The following is a 23607-nucleotide window of genomic DNA, read 5'->3' on the forward strand; positions in this document are numbered from 1 at the left end:
TAAGTGAAAGAGCCCCGTGTTCTTTACTTGGTTTCCCGCAAAACTACAGTCCAGCCCAGATGTGCACAGTGGAATGGGCAGCCTCGTGTATTCACACCCACCCCTCCAGTCTTGCCTGTTCTCCCGTGCGTTCCAGCGTGCATGCACACATGTATGTATTTGGTCCCATGCACTGTTACAACTCATGTGGGTCTGCATCCATACCACAGTCAAGATGCAGAATGGGTCCACCCTCCAAGCTGCCCTTCTGTAACCACGCCCACCCCAATGTCCCACCCGGGGTCTCCGGTAACCCTCAACCGCTCTCCGTCTCTTTACTGCTGTCATTTCAAGAACGTTACACACGTGGAACCACACGGTACGGCCGTGTGGAACGGGCTTTTCTCCTTCAGCATCCCTTGAGGGTCTCCCGAGAGGGGTCACACTGTGATGGTGAGACCACACGCGTAAGATGCTCAGCATCCCAGGGACCGGACAGCCTGAGGTGCCGACCGCAGACCCTGGCTGGCATCCCGACCGATGTCCTGGGGCTGCTCTCCCACCTCTGCCGTGTCCGGGGCTTCCCAGATGCCGGGGAGCAGTCCGCCTGGGCTCAGACACGAGGGGCCGTCCCCACACAGTGACCCAAGGCTGGCCCAGGCTGACCAGAGGCCTGGCTCTGGGACCGCAGGTGCCTGGCCAGGGCTGCTCTTCTCGGAGCGCCGTCATCCCCGCCTGCCCAGCTCCCTGGTGCTCAGCTCTGCGTGCTCTGTGACCCCACGGCCTCCTGGGCGCGTCTGGGAGGGTGGCCTGCCAGAGACGGCTGAGCACTGTCTCCCCTGCTGCCAAACCCCAGGCAGGGTTCAGGCGCCGGAATCCGGGAGACCAGGTCTGCCCACTCGTTTATTGATTCTCCTGCCATCTTCCAGGAAGCCTTCCAGGTGGCTGCGCTTGCAGAGCAGCCGCGGGGCTGCCGAAGGCCTCACACCCTCACGGCTTCCGATGGCCATTCCACCGTCCCCGCCTCACCCGTCACCTCTCCGCCCCTCCTGCAGCAACCCCACAGCACTCAGAAGACTCTCCTCTCCGCCCTCAGCTACGCCAGTCGGCCACGAGGGAGAGCGCTGGGCTCGTGGAGCGGACGGGGGAGCGCCGGGCTCGTGGAGCGGACGGGGGAGTGCCGGGCTCGTGGAGGGGACGGGGGAGCACCGGGCTCATCACCCGAGACGGCCTGAGGCGCCCGGCGGGGAGAGTCTGCGGTGAACGAGGCGGCCCCACCGCGGGCTTCTCAGGGCAAGTGCGTGTCCTAGCTCCTCGGCAACGACTCTGTTACAGGAAGGGTGTCCTGCCAATGGAGGCACACACTCGACTTCTAAAAGCGCATCACAACCGCAGCCAGTAAAACTGGGGATTGAAACTAAACTTTCATCTCTTTTGAAGCAGTATGAAGACATCAGAAAAACGTTCTCGTCCTGTGGACATGAAGAGTCAAGGAGAGGCCAGCCGCGCAGAGGGTCCTTGACCTCTGCCGGGGGCCACAGGCGGAGGGCCTGACCTTCCAATCAGCAGACGCTCCTCAGAGCTGGAGGCAGGGACACCCTGGGCTCTCCCACCCCTGACGCTGGGCTTCGGCTTCTCCCCACCCTGCACCCCTCTGCCTGAGGTGCAGGGCCCGTCCTGAGCAGGACTCACTGCACGGCCCCGAGGCGCCCCCCCGGCCTCCCCCCCCACCTCCCAGAGCCACCGTCTCAGGAAGCGGCAGAGCCTAGGGTGGGCCCTTGATTCCCCATGGTTGTCCACACGCTGGTGCCTCTGTCCACTGGGGTGGGAAGGACGCCCCCCAAAGGCATCCACCCCTAGTCAGTGGTGCTCGAGAACATGCTTCCCCACATGGCAGGGGGGCTCTGCCGACACCATTGAGGTCATCAATCTAAAAATGGGGAGACTTTAGATCCACTGGGTGGGCCCATCCTCATCATAGAGGAACCCTTGAAAGCAGAGAACCTTCTCCGGCTAGAAGCGGGAGGGATGGCAGGAGGGGAGGTAAGAGGTCTGCGGCGCGAGGATCTGGCCTGCTGCTGACTCTGAAGCCGGAGGTGGCTGTGGCCAGGGATGCTGGCTGCCTGAGAACCCAAGAATGACCCTCCAACAGCTCAGAAGGAAACAAGGTCCAGTCCCACAGCCTCGTGAACTGAGTCTGCCAGCCCCTGAGCAAGCCGGGAGGTGGACCCTCTCAGAGCTTCCGGACAACAGCCCAGCCCGGCGTGGCCTTGGGCGTGGCCTTCGGAGGCCAGGAACCCGGAGGCGACAGGTCTGTGTTAGTTTAAGCTGTTGAGTTTGCGGTCCGTTCTTACCTGAGCGACACAGAGGACGCCCACTCGTCCTGGTTCCTCCACAGTGAATGTGGTTCTCAAGTCGCTTTGCTGGGAAATTCAGACTCGATCTGCAGGGCCGGACCTCCTGCTCCTTCTCCTGCGGAGCCTCCCTGACCTCCGCAGGCTGGGCCCGCCCCTGCCCCACCTCGGCCACGTGCCCTGGGGGCCGATGACCCACATCTCTGGTGGTCTTCCCGCCATGCTGGACGCTGCTTCAAGGAAGAATGTGTCATCTCTGTGTTTTTTGGACCTGATATAATTTCAGAGACGACACTTAGAAACCCCCTACTTGAGGAGAGAGAGAGGAGATAGCCACAGGCCTCAGGAGCCTAACACTCCTTTAGGGGTGGACATGCATCTTCCTGGTCTCCAAGTTCCCCCTTCTCCCCACTAGGCCACACGATGCTGGGCAAACATGCTCCTGGGGGTCAACTCCAGCACTTCCAACCTGCCACACAGCAGGCGCCTTGGCCCCATACACTGAACGCCCTGGCCACAGACAGCAGGCACCCAGACCCCAGACAGTGGGCACCCTGACCCCACATGCTGGACACCCTGATCCAAGACAGTGGGCACCCAGGCCCCAGAGAGTGGGCACCCTGCCCCCAGACAGCGGGCACCCAAGCCCCACACACTGGACACCCTGCCCCCAGACAGCGGGCACCCAGGCCCCAGACAGCGGGCACCCAGGCCCCAGACAGTGGGCACCCTGACCCCACACACTGGACACCTTGCCCCAAGATAGCGGGCACCCAGGCCCCAGACAGTGGGCACCCAGGCCCCAGACAGCGAGCACCCAGGTCCCATGGCCAGAAAAGAAAAAGGACCCTGCGGCAGGGCAGGTGGAGGAGAACATGGATCGCCAAGCCCAGGAGGCCACCTTTCCCGGGAGAGTCGCGCACGTGACACTGCTGTAGGCAGACCCCATGTTCCTGTTTAAACCTCAGAAACGGAGCAACCCAGTGGGGGAGCTGACAGGCGGGGAACGCAGCCACAGCTCGCCTGTCCGGTCTCACCAGCATGAAACAGAGCAACGGGGAGCCAGCCTGGGTCTGCTCCCTTTCATCGGCATCTTCATGGCACGGCTGCCTGCACGGCTCCCCCGTGACGGCCCCGCGGGGCCGGGCCCCGTGTTCCTCCAGGACCCCTCCCCCCACCGTCTCGGGGCTCAGGGCTGCTCTCTCCCGAACACTCTGAACCAACAGAGGCTCTTCAGGGCCTTCCCAGGACTCAACCACAAAATCCCACCTGTCACAGCAAATTCTTATGAATAAAGGGGATTTAAATCAACGTCACAAAGATGCAAGTGTGTCTGTGTACCTTTAAAAGCCGGAATACAGAGAGGTGGCAACTCGGAGAATACAGTAACAGTCTGCTCTGGAATCCAGATGGAAATGCAGAACCAAGTTCCTGAGACCGATTTAAATATTTTTAAAAGGGAATTACGATGGAAACAAATGTTCTAGTTCACAGGGAGATACATTTCTTCTCTTATTTAAATACTTCGGCCATCTGACGTGAAGAGCCAACTCATCAGAAAAGACTCTGATGCCAGGAAATATTGAAGGTGGGAGCAGAAGGGGACAACAGAGGATGAGATGGTTGGATGGCATCACCGACTCAATGGACGTGAGTTTGAGCAAGCTCCAGGAGACAGTGAAGGACAGGGAAGCCGGGCATGTAGTCACGGGGTCACAGTCGCATACGACTGAATGACAACGCTAACAACAAAAAACGTTTTAACACAATACAGCCCCGTCTGCTGGAGACTCACAGGCTTAAATCTGGGCTCCACCTCTGACGCGCTGAGCTCACATGGCTGTAGGTCACCCCCAAGAGAAAGGTTCCCCAGGCAACGGGGTGCGGTCTGGACCACTGTAAAGTGTGGATGAGAGAGGCAGCAGGAGCCAGCCCGGCCCCCTGGTGCAGAATCTGCACTGATCTGTGGCTCAGACCTGCCCTGCCGATGCCTTTAAAGTCCATGAGTGTCTTTCAGAGCGGTGACAGGCTCCCATCACCTGCATCTGACGGTCATTCTCGGGCCATAGAGCCACTTCCTCATGATTGAAAGGCACGTGACACGAACTGCCTTTTATGCAGCATCTCTTCACACACTTCCTAATTTCTTGTGAAGACACAGGCTTCTGTTCTTTCTTAGTTTGCAAAGTGGCAGACTGCAGGGTCTGTGATTAATATGTGAGGAGCGACTGCTCTCAGAGGCTTTCTGCTCCTGAGAGCCTTCCCTTTCTGTTCTCACCTGCCTTATCCTCAGAGAGAAGCAGGGGCCCTGCCGCCTGGGCCGACCCCGCAGTCACCGCTCATCGGCAGCGGCCACCACTCCCGGACAGGCCACTATGACAGCGATCGCAGCCACTGCGGGTCCTAACAGGGGCTTAAGGGATGCGAGAACTACGGGCCCTGTCTTGTGACACAGTGCAATCTTAACAACCTGAAAACAGACAGAAGATCCCCTCAGTCGGCGTATCACACACACCTCCTAAACACCGGCGTTTCCCAGGGTTTAGAGCGGCTAGAACACGCCTAATCATGTCTCCTGCTCCTAGGACACCTCTCTGTTCTTACTTTTCAGTTTAACAAAAGGGACCGTTCAAGACTTTCTGACTTTCTTCTGGGTCAAAAAGTAAAAAAAAATAATGGTAATAGATTAATCTCTGAACACTGATCAGAACAGACAAGTAAGAGTTATAGAAAAGCCTCGTGGCAGAAAGACCAGTAGCCAAAGGCGATAAATATGTCAAGGATTTTGACACTCTATTTCCCAAGCTTTACGATTGGAAGTTTTCAGAACATTTCTCGGAAGTATTCAGAACATCAACTCTTTGGATTGAATGCGTTGATGTTCTTGGGAAAGAAGAGGCTGAATCTGGGAGGCAGACTTCGCCTCCATGTGAGTGGAATACAGGCGTTAACTTCACTTTCCCCAGACTGAGGGGTGGGGCCACTTCCACTCTGAGCCTTACCTATGATAGAAAGGAAGGCTTTGGCTCTGGCGGGCTCGAAAGCGCTGCCTGGCAGGGCCGCCTCACAGACGTACACTCCGGTGTCCGAGGAGGTCGGGTTGCTGATGGTGAGGCGCCTCCCGAAGCCGTGGAGCCCACTGGTGACCCTCACCCCATTTCTCTTCCAGGTCACACTCAGCTCCTCGACGGGCCTGTGGAAACAAGGGGCGTTAGTGACGGTAACTGTGGATTGCGTAGGTGGCAATAATAATCATTCTACCAGGAACCACGGCGGGCTGAACAATGGACACTTAAAAATCAACCCAGACACAGCTCTGCTCACCCACGGCGCCCGCGGATGACGCATTCTGCTCAAGGGCTGCTGAGCACTGATAGCTAATTGCAGCAGCAATGGACCATAAGTGCTAATGGTTCCATTGGCTCCGGAAAAGAATGTTTAAAATAAATACTGCTAGGGGACACACTACATGGGAGGCCTGATCCCAGGGACTCGAGTGTGGGGCGGCCACTAACTGGGCGGAGAACGCCTAGGACGACAGAGGAGAAGAGGTTAACGCTTTCCTTTGCATCCAGAGGCCTCAGCTCCCCTCTGCTCCTCAGTCAAAATCTCAGAGGATACTCTGCCTGACCTACAGTTACAGCGCTGACTTCTATAAATGTTACATCCAATATAAACACTGCAGAACAAGGCCTGGGAAAGGTCCATGCGATCTGCCCATAATGTGCTGTGCCCACAGCCCGGCTGTGGGACCAAGTCTGCTGTTGCTGGGGGAGCCAGCCACTCCCGGCAGGTGGGGGGCCAGCCGCGTACCTGGCGTTGGCGATGCACTCCAAGGTGGTCTCGCTGGACCCGGCCACCACACTCCTGTTGCTCGGGGGGACCACAATGACGGGGGCCATGGCTTCAGGCGTGCCAGCGTCTCCTGTGGCAGAGAAAGCGGAAGCCACGAATGCGGCTTCTGGAGCACAGATGGGGTGAAGGCGGGAATGTGATGTGAGGCTGGGACATGGACAGGAGTCTTGTCGAGCCGCTCCGACAAGACAGCCAGCATCTCCGGACCCGGCCCAGCCCCAAGGAGCCCTCTCTGGGGTCCTGGTCGGGCCTCTTTTTGACTGAGCTGGGGTTGGAGCCCACAGCCCGTGAGCCCACGTCCTGCGCAGAAGCCCTGGGAACCGAGAGGCCTCAATGCCCCTCTGCTCATGATGGCCTTCACATGGCTGCATGTTCCACCACTGACCTTATTTATCAATTAAAGACTTTTATGATTGAGATACCTGGTCTAGCCACTGCTTTCAAACCCATCCAATTCCACAACGATTTCATGGGTCAGGCCCTCTCGTGGGCACGTGTGTGGTTGGGAAGTGGCCACTCTTATGTGGGCCCGAATATGACCTCAGAGCAAACATCCCATGAACCAAGCGCTCAGTTCAGTCCTTTCCATCTGAAGCGTAAATACCCTGACTCCATCTCTGCTGTGTGAGTATCAAGCTATAAATAATTCAGCTTATCCCTCTGGTGACAAGGGAGAAAAAAAAACACGAGATGGTTTTGCAACTCTTCTCTCAAATACGTGTAATATTAAAATTAAACTACGCACGGTGCGCATTACTACTGTTTATCCAGGGAAAACCAAGACTGATCAAACATTTCGAGAACAGGAATTTCAATAAAGGGTGGAGATGGAGGAGACTGGACATAAAAAAATAAATGGACATCACGGCAAATGCAAAGTGCTTCCCGGAGGAGCTGACGCTGCATAGACGCGCCACCCACGCGAGCGGCTGAGGGGCACCCTGGTCGGTTCCGCCTTGGGCGGTGCAGTCAGGGCCGTGGAGAGAGCAGACGAGGAAAGAGGGCCGCCCTCTAGGCACAGTCCCACAGTGCTGGGTCCCGCTCTCACTGACTCACCGGTACGAGATGTTGGAATGAAAGGTTCATGTGAATCAAGAAAAAAAAAAAAGCTTGCTGCAGGCAGAACCAACAAATCCATTTTTAAACCTATATATCGACTACATTAAGGCAGAACCAACAAATCATTTTTCAAACCTATATATCGACTACGCTAACGGGAGGCTGCTTCGTGGACCCTCAGGTCTCCTGGGAAGCTCCGGGCAGCCTGCCCCTCCCCACATGCAGCACCGCGGGGCCCGTGGGGCTGGTGATCAGATCTCCGCACACAGACACGTCCGTGACAAAGGACGAGGGCTCGGGGACGCCGGTCACACGAACAGCCTGCCTGTCATCTGTGAAAGGCACTGATGAGGAGAAACGACCCTAGGAGCTAATATTTGCACACGGCCGTGTGAGTGAAGGAGAGCGGCAGGGCGCCAGGAGGTCGCCGAGCAAGGTGCTAATTTGGCGTTAATCGCCGCTGGCCGGGTGCCCGAGACGAGCCCGTGCTCAGCACTTGTCCCGCCAGCCCGGGAGGACTGTCCCCGGAGACAGGCCCCGGACTGCCCACCAACCCGGGAGATGGGGGCCAGTGCCCATCCCCAGCCCACAGCTCCTGGGGACGGGCAAACAGGACATAGCTGGTACCCCCAGCGGGGGATGGAGGAAGCTGTTGGTAACGGGGATCCATTCGGCATGGGGACTTCTGTTTGTGTGGCTCTCACTGCCCCAACGACGACAAGATCGCAAGGCCCCTCAGGTGTCGGGTCGGCAGGACAAGTCGCGTGAGCGGCTGCACTTGGGGCTGGGACGCGTCAGCCCATCCTCAAACCTGTGTGAGCCCGTGGATTAAACGGAGCAGCAAAGAGGGACTGAAAATGGAACAGCCCGCCACACCTCCCAACGGCTGTGAACAGGCAACCTGGCTTCAATCGGGCGGGGAGCTCAGGGCTGCTCCCAGGGGACCTCGAACCACAGCGCACACAGCCCCTTCCTCCAGAGCCCTTCCCTCTGAGGGGGAGGGCTCCTCACCTGTCTGTCTGTCCGTCCACCTGTCCATCTGCTGTACCAGCTGACCGCTCTGCACAGAGTGGGAGGTAGGGAGCAGACTGTTCCAGACACAAACGGTGAACTGACCCCCGTTTCCAGCTGTGCCACCAGCAGCCCCACGGCGGCCACGTCTGTCCTGGGTGTCCCCAAGCCGAGACCCCCTTCCCCCGCCCCAAGGTTATTATTCCTCCATCCAGACACTCTTTTCCTCTTTCATTCACTAACATCTCTAGTCCTGTGGACCCAAGTCTGCTTTCCAGGGGCCTTTTACGCCTTTTTTAAGTGAGAGGAAATCATAGATGTGCATTTTTAACCTGCCAAACTGACATTTCAACCAATTCCCCCCCCCCCCCACATTCAATTCTTAAAAGAAAAATGCAGAAGACTCTCTGGGCACTTTTAAAAGAATAAAATGACCTCTTCATTTCTGCTATTTCCACAGTATCTGAGATACAATAAGTACTCCACAGATACTCAATGATTGGTTAATTTTTCATAAATATTCTACAATAATGAGTCACTATTACCACTGCCAGGAAAATTACCTTTTCTTCCAGTGTTCTGCATTAAAAAACATGTTTAAAAAACCATATGCCAGTGTAGTAAGAATTATTTCCTAGAAAAATGAAAACAAAATGGGAAGCGGGAAGGAAAGCGTGTTTCACCAAGTTCCCAAACAGCCACCCAACTCTGCCACGTGTTCACATTCACAAATGTTGCCCCAGTTAATCTAACAACAAGCTATGACAATGGCCATTAGCATCCCCCTTTTACGGATGGGAAAATTGAGCCCCAAAGTCACGTGACTTCAGATGGCAGAGAATGGGTTTTATAATCTTGCTTTTTCATAATCTTTTTTTTTTATAATCTTTCTTTTACATGACGACGCCTCCTCCCAATAAAAACTTTGGTTGTACTCAGTTAACCAAAAATTAAGTTAACTAGAACGCTCCTTCCCCTGAGCATTTCCTTAATTGAGACTTCACTGTAGCGTCTTCACTGAACGTCTCCCAGGCTGGTAGAGGTGGCTGGGAGGTGGAGCCACAGGCTCGAGAGGGTTTCTGCAGAGGTCAGCAGCCGTGGGCACGGGGCAGCTTCAAAGGCAGAAAGGCAAATGCTTCGTAGTCCCGGGAAGAAAGGCTCCTGGCAGGGGGATCTGGGGCCCCACCTGAGCCAGCTCTCACCCCAGGAAACTCTCAGCCATCAGAGAGGCCGAGGGAGAGAGCCGTGCAGGCTGCATTTAATTAAAAAGCACATTTAAAGAAGGTTGAATCTCTCAGACTGGGGGGGAGTTCAAAGTCTACCTGAACTGCTAAGCTGTGGAATTACTGCGGATGTAGCAGATGAAGGGCAGACGCCCCGATGCCCAGCAGTTGAGACTGTGCCCTCGGGGGACGGCTGAGTGGGGATGGCCGCGAGCCAGACGGGCCAGGGGGCCGAGGGGAGGCGGGAGGTGCTGACTGAGAGCCCGAACGGAGGAGCCAGCCAGCAGGCATCCAGACGCAAAGGCTTGAACTCTGGGGACTGAGGCGGGCACAGGAGGACGTGGGGAGCCAACCCGGAGAGCCCACAAGCCCGTGGGGGACGGCCACGTCTGCAGTAGGAGGTGGAGGTGTGACGGGACGCGGGATGCTCCCAGACAGAGCCGCACACTGTGTGGTGGGCTGGATGCGGGCACGACGGTAGGACCGAGCCGGCAGAGGGCCCTGCCGGGTCTGAGAGTGCAGGACCTGGGAGAAGGTGGAGCGGGCAGTCGGCCGCTTTGGAAGCGGGAGGCCTGTTAGTCTCCAGGCTCGTCAGCAGCTTGTGGCTGCTCCTCTGCGCTTGGTCCCTGCCTCTCTGCTCCCAAGAGAGACATTCACTTGTCTTACCCACACAACCCCTCTCAAATCAGCTGCCCATTCCTCAAAAAAAAATAAATAAATAAGTAAACTGAAAATGGACTACCGTACAACCCAGCAATCCACTTCAGGGTGAACAGTTGACCCTTGAGCGATGCTGGGGTTATGGGTGCTGGGCGCTGGCAGGTGAGAATGCCCATGTAAGCTATGGTCGGCCCTCCCTACACACAGTCCCTCAGATACACGGTCCCCCTCTACACGCGGTCCCACCAGATACGTGGTCCCTCCAGATACACGGTCTCTCTGTAAACACGGTCCCACCAGATACGTGGTCCCTCCAGATACACGGTCCCACCAGATACATGGTCCCTCCAGATACATGGTCTCTCTGTAAACACAGTCCCACCAGATACGTGGTCCCTCCAGATACACGGTCACACCAGATACATGGTCCCTCCAGATACACGGTCCCTCTGTACATGTGCTTCCACATCTGAGGCTTCAACCAAGACAGAGGGAGGGGTACCGCAGTATCTACTATTGACAAACGCGTCTAGAGGCAACACAGCAAGTCCTCATTCAGCAGCACCTAAAACCAGCTACTGAACAATCTTACTTCCCCGGCAGTCCAGTGGTTAGGACTCTGCCCTCACTGCCAAGGACAGGGTTCGATCCCCAGTCGGGGACATAAAACCCCATAAGCCCCAACAAGACCTGGATCTTCTCCATTTGATTGAAAACTGTTTTCCTTTCTTTCCATCTCGGATCCTAAACCTCATGTTGGATGCAAATAAATCTATTTTGCATATAAGAATGGACCCAGGGCTTCACCGCCTCTCCTGCTGGACACACTGCTTACAGCACAGGGGGACACGCCATGTCAGCCTGCGAGCCCAGAGCACCCACGTCCCCCAAACCCATCCTCTCCAAGATCTGCACAGCTCGTTCCGAAGTATAGCCTTCTTCCTCTTAAGAAAGCGCCTATGCCCTGGAAAAGGGGGAGTTTTCCAGAAGAACCGAGAAAACGAATCCCTTGATTGGCTTTTTCTTTTGGAACCGCTGTCTCCTGTATCCTGCTTTCCACCGGGTGTGCCCGGTCACTCGCCTCAGGGAATCTTCGAGGTTCAACCCAGCGGGGCTGCGGCCGTTCCCTTTGCAGAGTTGGGTCCCTCCCTGGATGCCCGGAAAACAGTGAGCTCAAGTGCTCCACCAGGAGAGGCTGACTCACATCCGCCCGGGACACACAGATGCCCAAGACGCACACACCACACGAGTCCACGCACTCAACCAGAGGCGACCTCGCTCTGCGAGAAGCGGGCGATGACGCTGCCACAGACCCCGGGACTAAAAAGAATCTCCGCTCCCAGTTCCTGGTGGGTCTGCACCTACAGGGTTCTCAGGTAAAACGAGGATTCCCTCCAGAAGCAGCAGATAAGTGGGGCTACAGGACCTTTCAAAACCTTGGAATCTCCTTGCTCCAAATGACTGGCCTAAGACTTGTATGAACCACAGAGGAAATGAGGCTGAGAACACACCGGAGGCGTAAAAGCTCTCAGTGCTGAGATCTAAGTTCCTCGGCTTTTTAGAAAAAACCCTTTGCAACCTCGGATACGGTAACATGTCTCGGTTGTGCTGAGCAGATGGCAGACAGTTGCAGACGGCTTTAACGGGCCCTCGGGGCTGAGCAGGAAGCGGCCCCCTCGAGCCGGGGCAGCGGGCTCTCACCACCCGGCAGCGTGCTGACCTGTGGGGAGGCCTGTCCACCCCCCCGGGATGAGGAGGGCAGGCGTGCTGTTCGTCTTTGCAGGAAACAGACGCCTGGGCTACAGGAGCCCCCCCACCCACCGTGGGTACTTGTCGAGGGAAGAACTAAGTCTCAGAACATGGTTGGTCATTATTGTCAGGTCTTTATTGCTGAAGGATGCTAACAGTAGTAGCGACCTCTTATCTCCGGGGCACAGTGCCGGGCACTGTAAGCGCGGCGGGGGCGGGGGGTGGGGGTTTAACTGCAGAGGTCAGAGGTCAGTGACCTCAAGGAGGCTTGGGTTTATAGAGGAGGAGAGTCGAGTCGGCAGAACTAGCAGGTTATTGCGGGGCCGGGAGAGCCGGGGTGGGGAGCGGGGAGCAGGGCAGGGGGACGTGGCAGGACGTGGGGTGGGGTGAGTCCCTCCAGGGGAACGAGGCAGGCTGGAGCTAGGCCCCGGGAAGACAGCGCGGCGCTCACCAGGCAGACGAGGGGGCAGAGGCATTTTGGGAACGGAAGGGGAAACTGGGTTGGCGTGTTTGGAAAGCTGTAGGTGGTTCTTGAAGGCCGAGGGGAAGCTGGCGTCTGTGGGTGGCCTCAGGGGAGGCTGTCCACGATAGGGGGCCATCTACAGAGTCTGGGCTTCGTCCAGTAAGCAGCTGAAGGACTCGGGGGAGGACAGCTGCGGTGGAGATGGTAGGAGGCGAGAAGGAGGAGGGTGGGGGAAGAGGAGGAGGAACTGGCTTGTGCTCCTGCGGGTTCTGGCGTGAGAGGCCTGGGTGCAGGCGGAGCACCTGTCAGGGTGAAAACTTAGGAGCTAGGGCGGGCTGGGGTGATGGCGTGCGTGTGTGAGGCGGGGGAGAGGGCGCTGTGGGGGTCCACGGTGGGTCAGCGGCGCCAGACGGGGAGGCCCCCCCACCCCCCCGCGGTGAGAGCACGGGGTCAAGAGCGGAGGATAGGCCTGAGCTTGGGACGGAGCCAGGTGCCTCCGTCTAGAAGGGCAGGCAGAGCAGCGCACGGGGACCGGGGCGACAGGCGGCCGGGGCAGTGGAGGAAGGGCGGGAAAGACGTGCTGATGCTGAGGAGACAGAGGCTGTTGTTTCATCCAAACGGACCGGAGCCCTCCCACAGACCACCAAGGCTGTTTCTGCTCAGCTTCTGAAGATGCATCTTGGCGTCTGCCTGGTGGAATGACTGCTAAGGAACGCAGGGCTGTATATATATGAGCAAAAATCCTGACCTCCAGCAAGAAGCCTCTCACTGTCCACGGAGCTCACCAGACACGCAGAGCAGGAGCCCCTCTCTCGTTCAGTTGTATGGCTCAGCTTCTACACCCCAGCCGCCTCCCACCATTCCCAACTGCTTTCTGGCAATAAAAACACCACTTAATTGGTCAGTCTCTTATGAATCCTTGACCTTCTTCCATGCACAACTAGGTACACTGGTGCCCTTTTGGGAGACGGGTGGAAACAGCTCCGAGACATTTCACTTAAAGAGAATCGAGTGGCTTTTCTGCTCACAAATTGCTTTTGCAACCGCATGGAGCCTGTCATCTTTGCATTATTCAAATGGCCCGGCAAAGGGGTTAAGTGCCTTCCCGCACACTGAAGAGCTCAACGTGCGCACCACAGGGAGCTGGCGTCTTGAGAGCTTGAATCCCGCAGAGCTGAACCCTCCAGGGCACGTGTCTTTTAAGAGACTAGGAGATATGTGTATGTGTGTGTATATATATGTGTACATGTATGTATGCTCAGATGCTCAGTCATGTCTGACTCTTTGCAACACCATGGACTGTAGCCTGCCACGCTCCTCTGTCCATGGGATTCTCCAGGAAAGAAAACTGGAGTGGGTTAATATTTCCTTCTCCAGGGGATGGTCCCGACCCAGAGATCAAACCCATGTCTCTTGCATCTCCTGCACTGGCAGGAAGACTCTCTACCACCAGCGCCACCTGGGAAGCCCCATATATGTGTATATATATAATATATATAATCTCCAAGAACCCATAGAAATTATTATTATTCTTTTTTTGTTAACATGTACTGCAATAAATGGTGTATGTGCGGCAGGCAAATCAGATCGTTTCCTGGTATTCTAAGAGGTGAGTTTCTCAAGGCAGAACCTGGGCAATTTTAACATGCACTTCATTCTGAAAACTGAAATAAACAGCATGAATTTTGTGCTGATTGGAAAAATCATGTTCACTAAATTGAAAGTTCCTCCCACCTTTTACTTTCCCCAGACTCACTTTTTAGTTTCTCCTCACTCAGCCCCTGAACAGGTGAGGTGGCTGTGTAAGTTTCTGGGTTGATAATCTGTTGTGTGTGGCGCTAAGAAAGTTTTCCTGTCCTCTCAAACACCATGGACTCGATTGTTAGCCAGAACCCAGTCACAACCGCGAAGGCGCTGGGCGGTGCAGTGTAGGATGGAGAGGGGGCATGTAATGGGGAGAAACCCCATCACAGAGGCTCTCCCTGCTCCCTCCGGACGAGTCTATTCCAGCTGGCTCAGTTCTTGTTCACTGTCCAACAGTAGGGAGGAAAGAAAAATGGGAGGAAACACGGCGGTATGTCCCATTTACACTGTTATCTTTACATGTGCTTCCATTTTTATCTCAATACACTTCTGGACTTTCCTATTGACAAGAGACAATAAATAAAAGAATATGACAGCTTGACAAACAACCCAGCCCTTTCTTTTCTTCTCATTTATAACATATTTGAGAACTCGCACATTTGGAAATGAATGGAACGTTACGAAGAATGTATTTTCATCGGCTTTTTACTGGGCAGAGAAAAATGAAGGTGTGAAAGGCAACTCTGCAGTAGGCTTATTCATTTATATATTTATTTTGGGATAAGCGCAAAGTGGTAAAGCAGAGAGCTGGACTGTGGATTTACGATCTGCGTGGTTGGACACCGGAGCAATCCACACATCCAGGGACAACAGCTGATAGACAACCTGCTTCTCATTTAAGTATATAAATGCAAAACCTACTGCTTAATGGGCTTCCCAAGTGGTGCCAGTGGTAAAGAGCCCGTCTGCCAATGCAGAAGACGTAAGAGACATGGGTTCGATCCCCGGGTCAGGAAGATCCCCTGGAGGAGGGCAGGGCCACCCACTCCAGGACTCCTGCTGGAGAACCCCATGGACAGGGGAGCGTGGTGGGCCACAGCCCACAGAGCCATGAAAGAGTGGGGCAGACTGAAGTGGCCTGGCGTGCACTCACTGCCTAACAGCAGAAGCAGCACTGGTGTTGTTTTAGTCGCCCATGGGGTCCATGGGCCATAGCCCGTCAGGCCCCGCTGTCCCTGGGATTCCCCAGGCAAGAATGCTGGAGAGGTTTGCTATTTCCTTTCCCAGCAGATCTTCCCCACTCAGGGATCGAACCCAGGTCTGCTGCACTGGCAGGTGGATTCTTTACCACTGAGCCACCAGCAAAGCCCCAAAGACGCAGAACCAAGAGAAAACCATGTGCAGTTCGGTGGGCTAGAGTAAGAGGCTATTTTTCATGAGATTAGGTCCATTTTCCAAATGGTGTTCTGAAATTATTGAGAGTGTGCCTAGGAGCAGTAATAGATCATTTTTAGCTTCTATGAGAAATGTCCTTGAATAATTTTGCCAAACATGCCAACCTGGGTGTGGAGCCGCTGGGGGCAGCTGATCCCCTTATAAGGCTATTAGCAAGGGCGGTGGGGAGCGGCAGGACCCCTTGGGGGGCCTTCTGAAGCCTTGGCCTCTCCCACCCTCACCCCCAGAACTGCAGGGACGCCCAGGAAAGAGATTTTCTCAGGGTTCCCAGGAGACACAGACCACTAGAGGCCGGGAGACCTGCAGGAAGAGCGCCACGTGTGGAGCGGCCCCCAGGGCAGCAGGCAGACTCGCAGGAGGCTTCTGTAGCGGCCACGGGCCCGTTGTCGGGGGCCAGGAGCAGCAGGCAGACTCGCAGGAGGCTTCTGTAGTGGCCATGGGCCCGTTGTCCGGGGGCCAGGAGCAACACCGACAGGGCCTGCCCCGGGCGGCTGGGGGCTACGACGGGGACGGGCCAGCCCTCCCTGCCACATGCATCCCCAGGCTCCCACGCCAGGCCACCCCCCGCAAGCTGCGCCAGCCTGTCTCTCCCCATGGGAGCACGGCTGGGAGCACAGACGCCACCCCTGCCACGCGCTCAGCACCCGATGCCCAGCGGGGTCCAGCAGGCATCTGCTGACTGAACAGAGAGCAGGGCTCAGCTTCCCTGGCTCACCGACCACGTGCCAGGCACTCTTGGAATCGTCCCAGCGCCACCGTCACCCCCAACCTGAACGCCACGCCCCCCAACGACCCTCCCCGTTCCTGCCCCGCCCCCCGCACGGCTGCCTCCCGAACCCCCACCCATCTGCTGAGGTCAGGGAGCACATCACCTCCTCCAGGAAGGCTTTCTGGGCTCCCCTCCCCGGGGCGGTGGGTTCACTGAGGCACCACACCCGGAGTGTGGTGGGAGCTCACACAGTCTGCTTCTGGGGAGAAGTGAGGGCAATGCGTGTGTCCTTCAGAGGAGGGCGTCTGTACCAGCACACAGCTGCCCCGTCCCGTAAACACCTGAAGGTGTGTGATCGCAGGTACCTCTGTCCTCCTCAGAGCTTCTGGCAAACAGGAAGTGCCTAACAGGTGCTTAAACGGAATCTAACTTCACAGTGTCTAAGTCAACATCAATATCTTTTACTAAGACAATCAAATCTCATCCCAAGACCAGCGTTCCGTGTGTAAGTTCTCAGACAAAAGCACAGCTCTGCTCCTTAGATAAGCTAATGACTCTCGGCCAGGCTCAGATCCTGCTAAAATATCAGCTGTTCTTTACAGAGCATGATTTACAAACAGAATCTGTAACTAGAAAAGTGTCTCTGACAGATAAAACCCAGAACAAAGAAAGGCAATCCTGAGTCTCTGGAGAAAACAGATTATCTTAACAAATGCTCTAAGCACGTGAAAGAAAAAAGGGGATAAATAAGAGAGAAAGGGGTCATGGTATGCTCACAGAATGTTATCTGGAAAAATCACAATCGTGCCCCTCCCCAACTAAAATACAATGAAGATCTTTAGAGAACCAGACTAAATTGAAGTTATTTTCCCTTCTACAGATACCATTGTTCAACTCGCAGACTAGAAATTATTGCAATTGAGGCTCGAGCTAAATTCATGGGCTAGTTATAAAGACGCCTGCTCGGGAAGCTGTGCTGCTGGCGAACACTCCCTGCGCTGTTAGTTTTTGAAGACTTCGCTTGATTGGAATGACATAACACTGAAAGCTTTATATTTTACGCCTCCCCCCAGCCACATGAAAACATGAAGAATCGAGGGGCCAATATTTTGAGAAACAGGTTTCTCAAGGTCTCAGCTCCTTCCCGGAAGGGGCACCCCACAGACCAACAGATGACCCTCTTTTCATTTTTCCGTACGAGACTGATGTCCTAAATAAAACCAGAGAGTCTCAAATTAGAAATCCAAAAACCAATAAAACCTCTCATTTACATATTTAGTGTTTCATAAAACTGAGATGCCGCGAGGTGGTTCTGCCCAGAATTGAAGGAACACTTTATCAATCATGCGGTGCTTTCTTATGCACTCCCACCTTAAACGCTAATGTTCACACAAACATACCGAAGAACACTTCCTCTGCTGTGTCTTTAGGTGATCAACTTCTTATTTATTTCATCTCAGAAGAGAGCAAACTTGGAGGCAGAAAGTCTTGTAGGATTTTTGTCCTAACCAGCATAGAGCAACTGTGAGCACTGAAAGTTCCAAAACAATAAATAGTAAGTAAATGATTTAATGAATAACCGTGTCCATCACCCATATTCATTCCAAGCTGATTCTGGGAACAGAACTGTGTTCTGTTTTCCGACATCAGGATCAAGGAGCAGCTCTCTCTGGAGGACGGAGGGAGGGCTTTAACCCAGCTCATCTCCGGGTGGGCCAGGCAGGGCTGTGCCCCCACCTACATGGTGTGGCTGACGGCTTGCCCTGCATCAGGGCAGGTTCTGGGCTCAGCCTCTTTGGAGATTCATCATCCTGAGTGAGAACGAGATGGTTGGATGGCATCACCTACTCCGTGGACAGGAACCTGAGCAGACTCCGGGGGAGTGCAGCAGTCCACGCAGTCGCAAAGAGTCCGTCCGCCACGACTTAGCGACTGAACATCAACAGCACGCTGCGTGGGGAGCCCGGGCCCCACGAGGAGCAGGCTGCAGGGCAGCGTCACGCGTGGTCTGAGCGCACAGGCGAGACGGCGGTGAGGCCTGGGCTTTCGCTCGGTCTTCCTCTCTCTCCCCTGCTCCTGTGTGTGCTCCCTCTCCCCTGTCTACCTCTGGGGATGCGGTGGGTCACCGTCCTTGGCGAGGACCACAGCAAGCACAGCCGCAGAACGGGCCGGGGCACGCGGAGGCTTTGATGGTGAGGGATGAGGACTCACGACTGCGGAGGAGTGCTCCCTCGGTTTTCCCATCTCCTTTCTTTTTTGTTAGACTTGCTGTATCAGAATTACCCTTGGGTGTCACAACAGAGGTACAAACAAATCAGGAAATCTTAGGAGAAGAAAATATTTCTTTCCTTGTCTGCCCTAGCTTCTCTTAAATGAATATAAGTCAGTCCCACGGTGCAAGAATAGAGAACTCAGCTAGAACAAGACATTTTCCGACATGACCCAAGGTTATCTATTTAAACCAACTGGTTCTCCATTCAATCTGCTTGGAAGCAAGGATTCTTTTTTTTTCCTTTTTTCTGTCAACACAATCTCATTTATATTTTGGTCTAAAATCAGCACCGACAATAAATCTAAGGTTGATGACAGGAAGAGGGAGAGTGCGTAAAGCAGGAGCTCTGCATATAAAGGACTAAGTGCACAGAACACAGCCAAGGTCCTGCTGAAGACACACACTTGCAAATAGATTATCGCGAGCCTTATGAGGGGCGTGCACGGCTGGTAGAAACATAAGTCTGTCCACATAACCTGGAAGGCGGATGAATAAAAAAATAGAGTCCTAAACCCATTTATGTGATTGTTCAAATATATTAAGACAGACTTTGGTCAGTGCGGGCCTATTTAAGATGCAGAAGGTCGATGATGACTCAGCAAATCTGGACAGAGCAAACTATCAGTTCAAACAAATGAGCCCGGCGAGTGTTCCTGCTGCAATTTAAAAGCAGTGTGGGTGCTCCGCTTTCTGTGTGACAGCATGAATAACAGATTTATAGAGAATTTATAGGAAATCTAAAAGTTATTATGGCAAATCATTAAATGACAGGCACTTCCACCAAACTCTCCCACAGCTTCCAATAAGAGGATGCCATCTATTTGTTTAAAAATTTGACTTAGTCTCTGTTCAATCCATGAAATGACTTGCTTATAAGCAGTGAAATGCCCCACAAGCCGCCAGAGGGGGAGACAGAAGGGACTGGAGCTAGGAAGAAGCTCTGTTTTAAGCTGCCTGGGATCAGTCGGCACGCAGATGTGGGCAGAACTGGGGACAGGAGGCAGGGAGAGCTTAAGGAGTGTGAAATCTGCCCCACATGCAAGAATACGAGGCAAGGGTCCCCCCAAAGTTACTTCCCCCCAAAGTGAGAGATGCCTCTCTCAGATGACAAATGCTCCCTTTAGTTTTTTATTTTTAAAATTAAGGACTGTTTGGGAAAAACATTTTAGCCCAAAATAACCCTCATCGAAACATATGTTGGTTCCCTGACAGGAGTCAGAAAAGCTGTAGAAATTTAACATAGGTTTAGCAATTATTCTCTGGGGCTATGACCTCCTACTTACTGGTTATTGTCATGAAAAGGGCTTTTAAATATCATTTTGAAAAACAAAATACTAAGGAAGTGCATCCACACTGTTTGATGCTACCCAGCAGCAAAAAACAATGAGGATGCTCTTCATAGACATAGAAAGATGCTCTTTATAGACTGACATAGAAAGATCTCTAAGGTGAACTGATAACTGAAAAAAGCAAATACTGAAAAGCAAGTATGACATGTTCCTTTTGGGGTAGAAGAAAGGGAAGAAATAAGACTATACATGCATATTTGCGTCTATTTACATTAAAAATGATGGAACAAAAGTTAAAAATAATTCAGTAAGACAGATGCAGGAATCATTTTTTTCTTTTACAACTAGAAATAGCCATAGATAAGACCCTCTTAAATGACGTTAAAAATACAAGTTAAATACATTCATAAATATATTTTTCTTCTTCTAAGCCTGGTACAAAATTTATTTTCCTCAGAGTGTCTTTTCTGGTTAATTAATTTCAACCCCCTCACTAATTAGCTTAATTTGACATCAATACTTTCAGTTTGCAAAACACTGAAAAACAACATGCAGTTTTACAAACATTCTTAAGACCTTCTTATTTATATCTTCTAAGTTGCCTCTCAAACCTTCATGTGCACACAAGTCATCTGGGAGCCTGCTCAAAGGCAGGTTCTAGACCAGCGGGTCTGGGAGGGTGGAGCTGAGATCCCCACCGCTCAGCTCCCAGGGGACGCCTGTCCAGTCATCTGGGAGCCTGCTCAAAGGCAGGTTCTAGACCAGCGGGTCTGGGAGGGTGGAGCTGAGATCCCCGCCGCTCAGCTCCCAGGGGACGCCTGTCCAGTCATCTGAGAACCTGCTCAAAGGCAGGTTCTAGAGCAGCGGGTCTGGGAGGGTGGAGCTGAGATCCCCACCGCTCAGCTCCCAGGGGACGCCTGTCCAGTCATCTGGGAACCTGCTCAAAGGCAGGTTCTAGACCAGCGGGTCTGGGAGGATGGAGCTGAGATCCCCGCCGCTCAGCTCCCAGGGGACGCCTGTCCAGTCATCTGGGAGCCTGCTCAAAGGCAGGTTCTAAGCCAGCGGGTCTGGGAGGGTGGAGCTGAGATCCCCACCGCTCAGCTCCCAGGGGACGCCTGTCCAGTCATCTGGGAGCCTGCTCAAAGGCAGGTTCTAGACCAGCGGGTCTGGGAGGGTGGAGCTGAGATCCCCACCGCTCAGCTCCCAGGGGACGCCTGTCCAGTCATCTGGGAGCCTGCTCAAAGGCAGGTTCTAGACCAGCGGGTCTGGGAGGATGGAGCTGAGATCCCCGCCGCTCAGCTCCCAGGGGACGCCTGTCCAGTCATCTGGGAGCCTGCTCAAAGGCAGGTTCTAGAGCAGCGGGTCTGGGAGGGTGGAGCTGAGATCCCCACCGCTCAGCTCCCAGGGGACGCCTGTCCAGTCATCTGGGAGCCTGCTCAAAGGCAGGTTCTAGACCAGCGGGTCTGGGAGGATGGAGCTGAGATCCCCGCCGCTCAGCTCCCAGGGGACGCCTGTCCAGTCATCTGGGAGCCTGCTCAAAGGCAGGTTCTAGAGCAGCGGGTCTGGGAGGGTGGAGCTGAGATCCCCACCGCTCAGCTCCCAGGGGACGCCTGTCCAGTCATCTGGGAACCTGCTCAAAGGCAGGTTCTAGACCAGCGGGTCTGGGAGGATGGAGCTGAGATCCCCACCGCTCAGCTCCCAGGGGACGCCTGTCCAGTCATCTGGGAGCCTGCTCAAAGGCAGGTTCTAAGCCAGCGGGTCTGGGAGGGTGGAGCTGAGATCCCCACACGCTCAGCTCCCAGGGGACGCCTGTCCAGTCATCTGGGAACCTGCTCAAAGGCAGGTTCTAGAGCAGCGGGTCTGGGAGGGTGGAGCTGAGATCCCCACCGCTCAGCTCCCAGGGGACGCCTGTCCAGTCATCTGGGAACCTGCTCAAAGGCAGGTTCTAGACCAGCGGGTCTGGGAGGGTGGAGCTGAGATCCCCGCCGCTCAGCTCCCAGGGGACGCCTGTCCAGTCATCTGGGAGCCTGCTCAAAGGCAGGTTCTAGAGCAGCGGGTCTGGGAGGGTGGAGCTGAGATCCCCGCCGCTCAGCTCCCAGGGGACGCCTGTCCAGTCATCTGGGAACCTGCTCAAAGGCAGGTTCTAGACCAGCGGGTCTGGGAGGGTGGAGCTGAGATCCCCGCCGCTCAGCTCCCAGGGGACGCCTGTCCAGTCATCTGGGAGCCTGCTCAAAGGCAGGTTCTAGAGCAGCGGGTCTGGGAGGGTGGAGCTGAGATCCCCACCGCTCAGCTCCCAGGGGACGCCTGTCCTGCGGGCCGTGCTCTGGCAGTAGGGCTCCCGCTCCTTAGAGGGGAAAAGATCCTGCTTCTCAGCACATGGTGAGTTCTCCACACGTATCCACCACTCACCACTCCTCAGAGTGGAGCTGGGACCGCCAGGGCAGAACTCTCCTGGGAGCCGGTTGCGGGGGCAGAGTCTCAGGCCACACTCCAGACCCACCGAATGAGGACCTGAATGTTCAATTTTCTGAGTGACATGTGTGCTCATTCAATTGGAGGAGCTCTGTGCTAGGTGATTTTACTCTCCAGTCAGGATTATATTCACATGGTTATCAATTACATAAAAGAAAACAGACAAAAACACTCTGCCTTCATGAGCATGAAGGAGGGGGTGGAAGGAGGCCAGCTGAGGGGCAGCTACCAGGGGAAAGAGGCAGCAGGAAGCCCGGGCCGGGTCCAGGGGCTGCTGTGTGCACTGACCCGTCGGGAGACCCTGGACGGGTGGAGCCTCAGTCCCGCAGAGGGGCAGCAGGGGGAAGGCGGGCTGAGCTCCGTAAGCTGAGTATGCCTGAAGGCCAAGAGGGGCCTGACGCCACAGGAAATGACTGAAATTTGGACATCGTGGCGTGGAGGAAGGAGGGGTTGCTAGAAGCGGGCTAACAAATAGGGCAGTGGAGACAAGCTCGGTGTGGAAGAAGTAAACAAGCAAAGGCAGGAAAAGTGGGAGGGAAGGAAGCCCGTGGATAGAATTAAGGGCCCCAAAGGCAGAGACTCTCAGATTATAATTCCAGCACATTTGCTGACTGCTTAGCGTGGGCCAGACACTGCTATTCTCCATGTGCCCATTATCATGTGCACTTTTTTTTTGTTCAGTTTTGACAGATAAGTAAATAGACTCACAAGGTAGCACCCCTGTCTCACAGGACAGAGCTAGGATACACACCCAGGGCTTTATGACTAGAATCTGTGCTCTTAACTGCCGCCCCACGCTAACTCCAGTGAAGAGGTGCCAGGTGCGGCCACGCACAAGGAACAGAAGTAGCGGCCCACTGAGAGAAGGCTGAGAGACCCTTCAGCCACGTGGCCGCTTCAAAAGCTGAGCCCAGGCCAGTGTTCCCAGAACCCAGCTCGCCACCCTCAGAGCCTGGCAGCCGCTGCCGGACCTGGCCCTTCCAGTCTCCGCCCTCTGCCTGGGTTGGGAGTCACTACGGAGGCTCACCAATATGTTGAGTCCTCTTCTCCTTCTTGACACAAGAGCAGGGGCCTTCCCTGTTCCCGACGAGCTAGGTGTCAAGTGCAGTTAGCCGTGTGGCTGGTCTGGACCAGGAAATGAGAGTGGAAGGCATCTTTGTCATTCCCAAGCAGCTCCATTCAAGTGCCGGCATGTGACCCCAGTGCCCTGCAGTGAGCCTGGGGACGAGGCCCACGTGGTGGAGCCGGGACGCGCCATGCAGTGAGCACGCTTCTCCCACACCGCACCTCCGCTGCACAAGCAACGTGAGCGGGAAACAAACTGCTGTTTGCGCCCCGGGGGCCTTCAGGCGGTCTTCACTTCAGGGCCCCTCTGCCTACACTGATGGATTCACGCGGTTCCCCACCCAGAGCATCCATCTGCACTTCCTCAGTGCCCCTGCCCAGCTCCGGTCATTCTGGTTTCCTCACGCC

The 23607-nt window shown here is 54.9% G+C and overlaps 1 protein-coding gene across 1 annotated transcript in view; it reads right to left on the reverse strand.

Annotated features, from left to right (window-relative positions):
• SDK1 (sidekick cell adhesion molecule 1) overlaps positions 1-23607 on the reverse strand; it is a 722340-nt gene that overhangs the window by 186960 nt on the left and 511773 nt on the right. The window contains exons 6-7 of the mRNA XM_070460504.1: positions 6147-6258; positions 5336-5526 (exon numbers count right to left, since the gene is read on the reverse strand). Of these exons, the coding sequence (XP_070316605.1) occupies positions 5336-5526; positions 6147-6258 (303 nt within the window). The remainder of the gene's footprint in view (positions 1-5335; positions 5527-6146; positions 6259-23607) is intronic.

The sequence above is a fragment of the Odocoileus virginianus genome, chromosome 33 (assembly GCF_023699985.2).
Source record: "Odocoileus virginianus isolate 20LAN1187 ecotype Illinois chromosome 33, Ovbor_1.2, whole genome shotgun sequence".
Taxonomy (NCBI): Eukaryota; Metazoa; Chordata; class Mammalia; order Artiodactyla; family Cervidae; genus Odocoileus; species Odocoileus virginianus.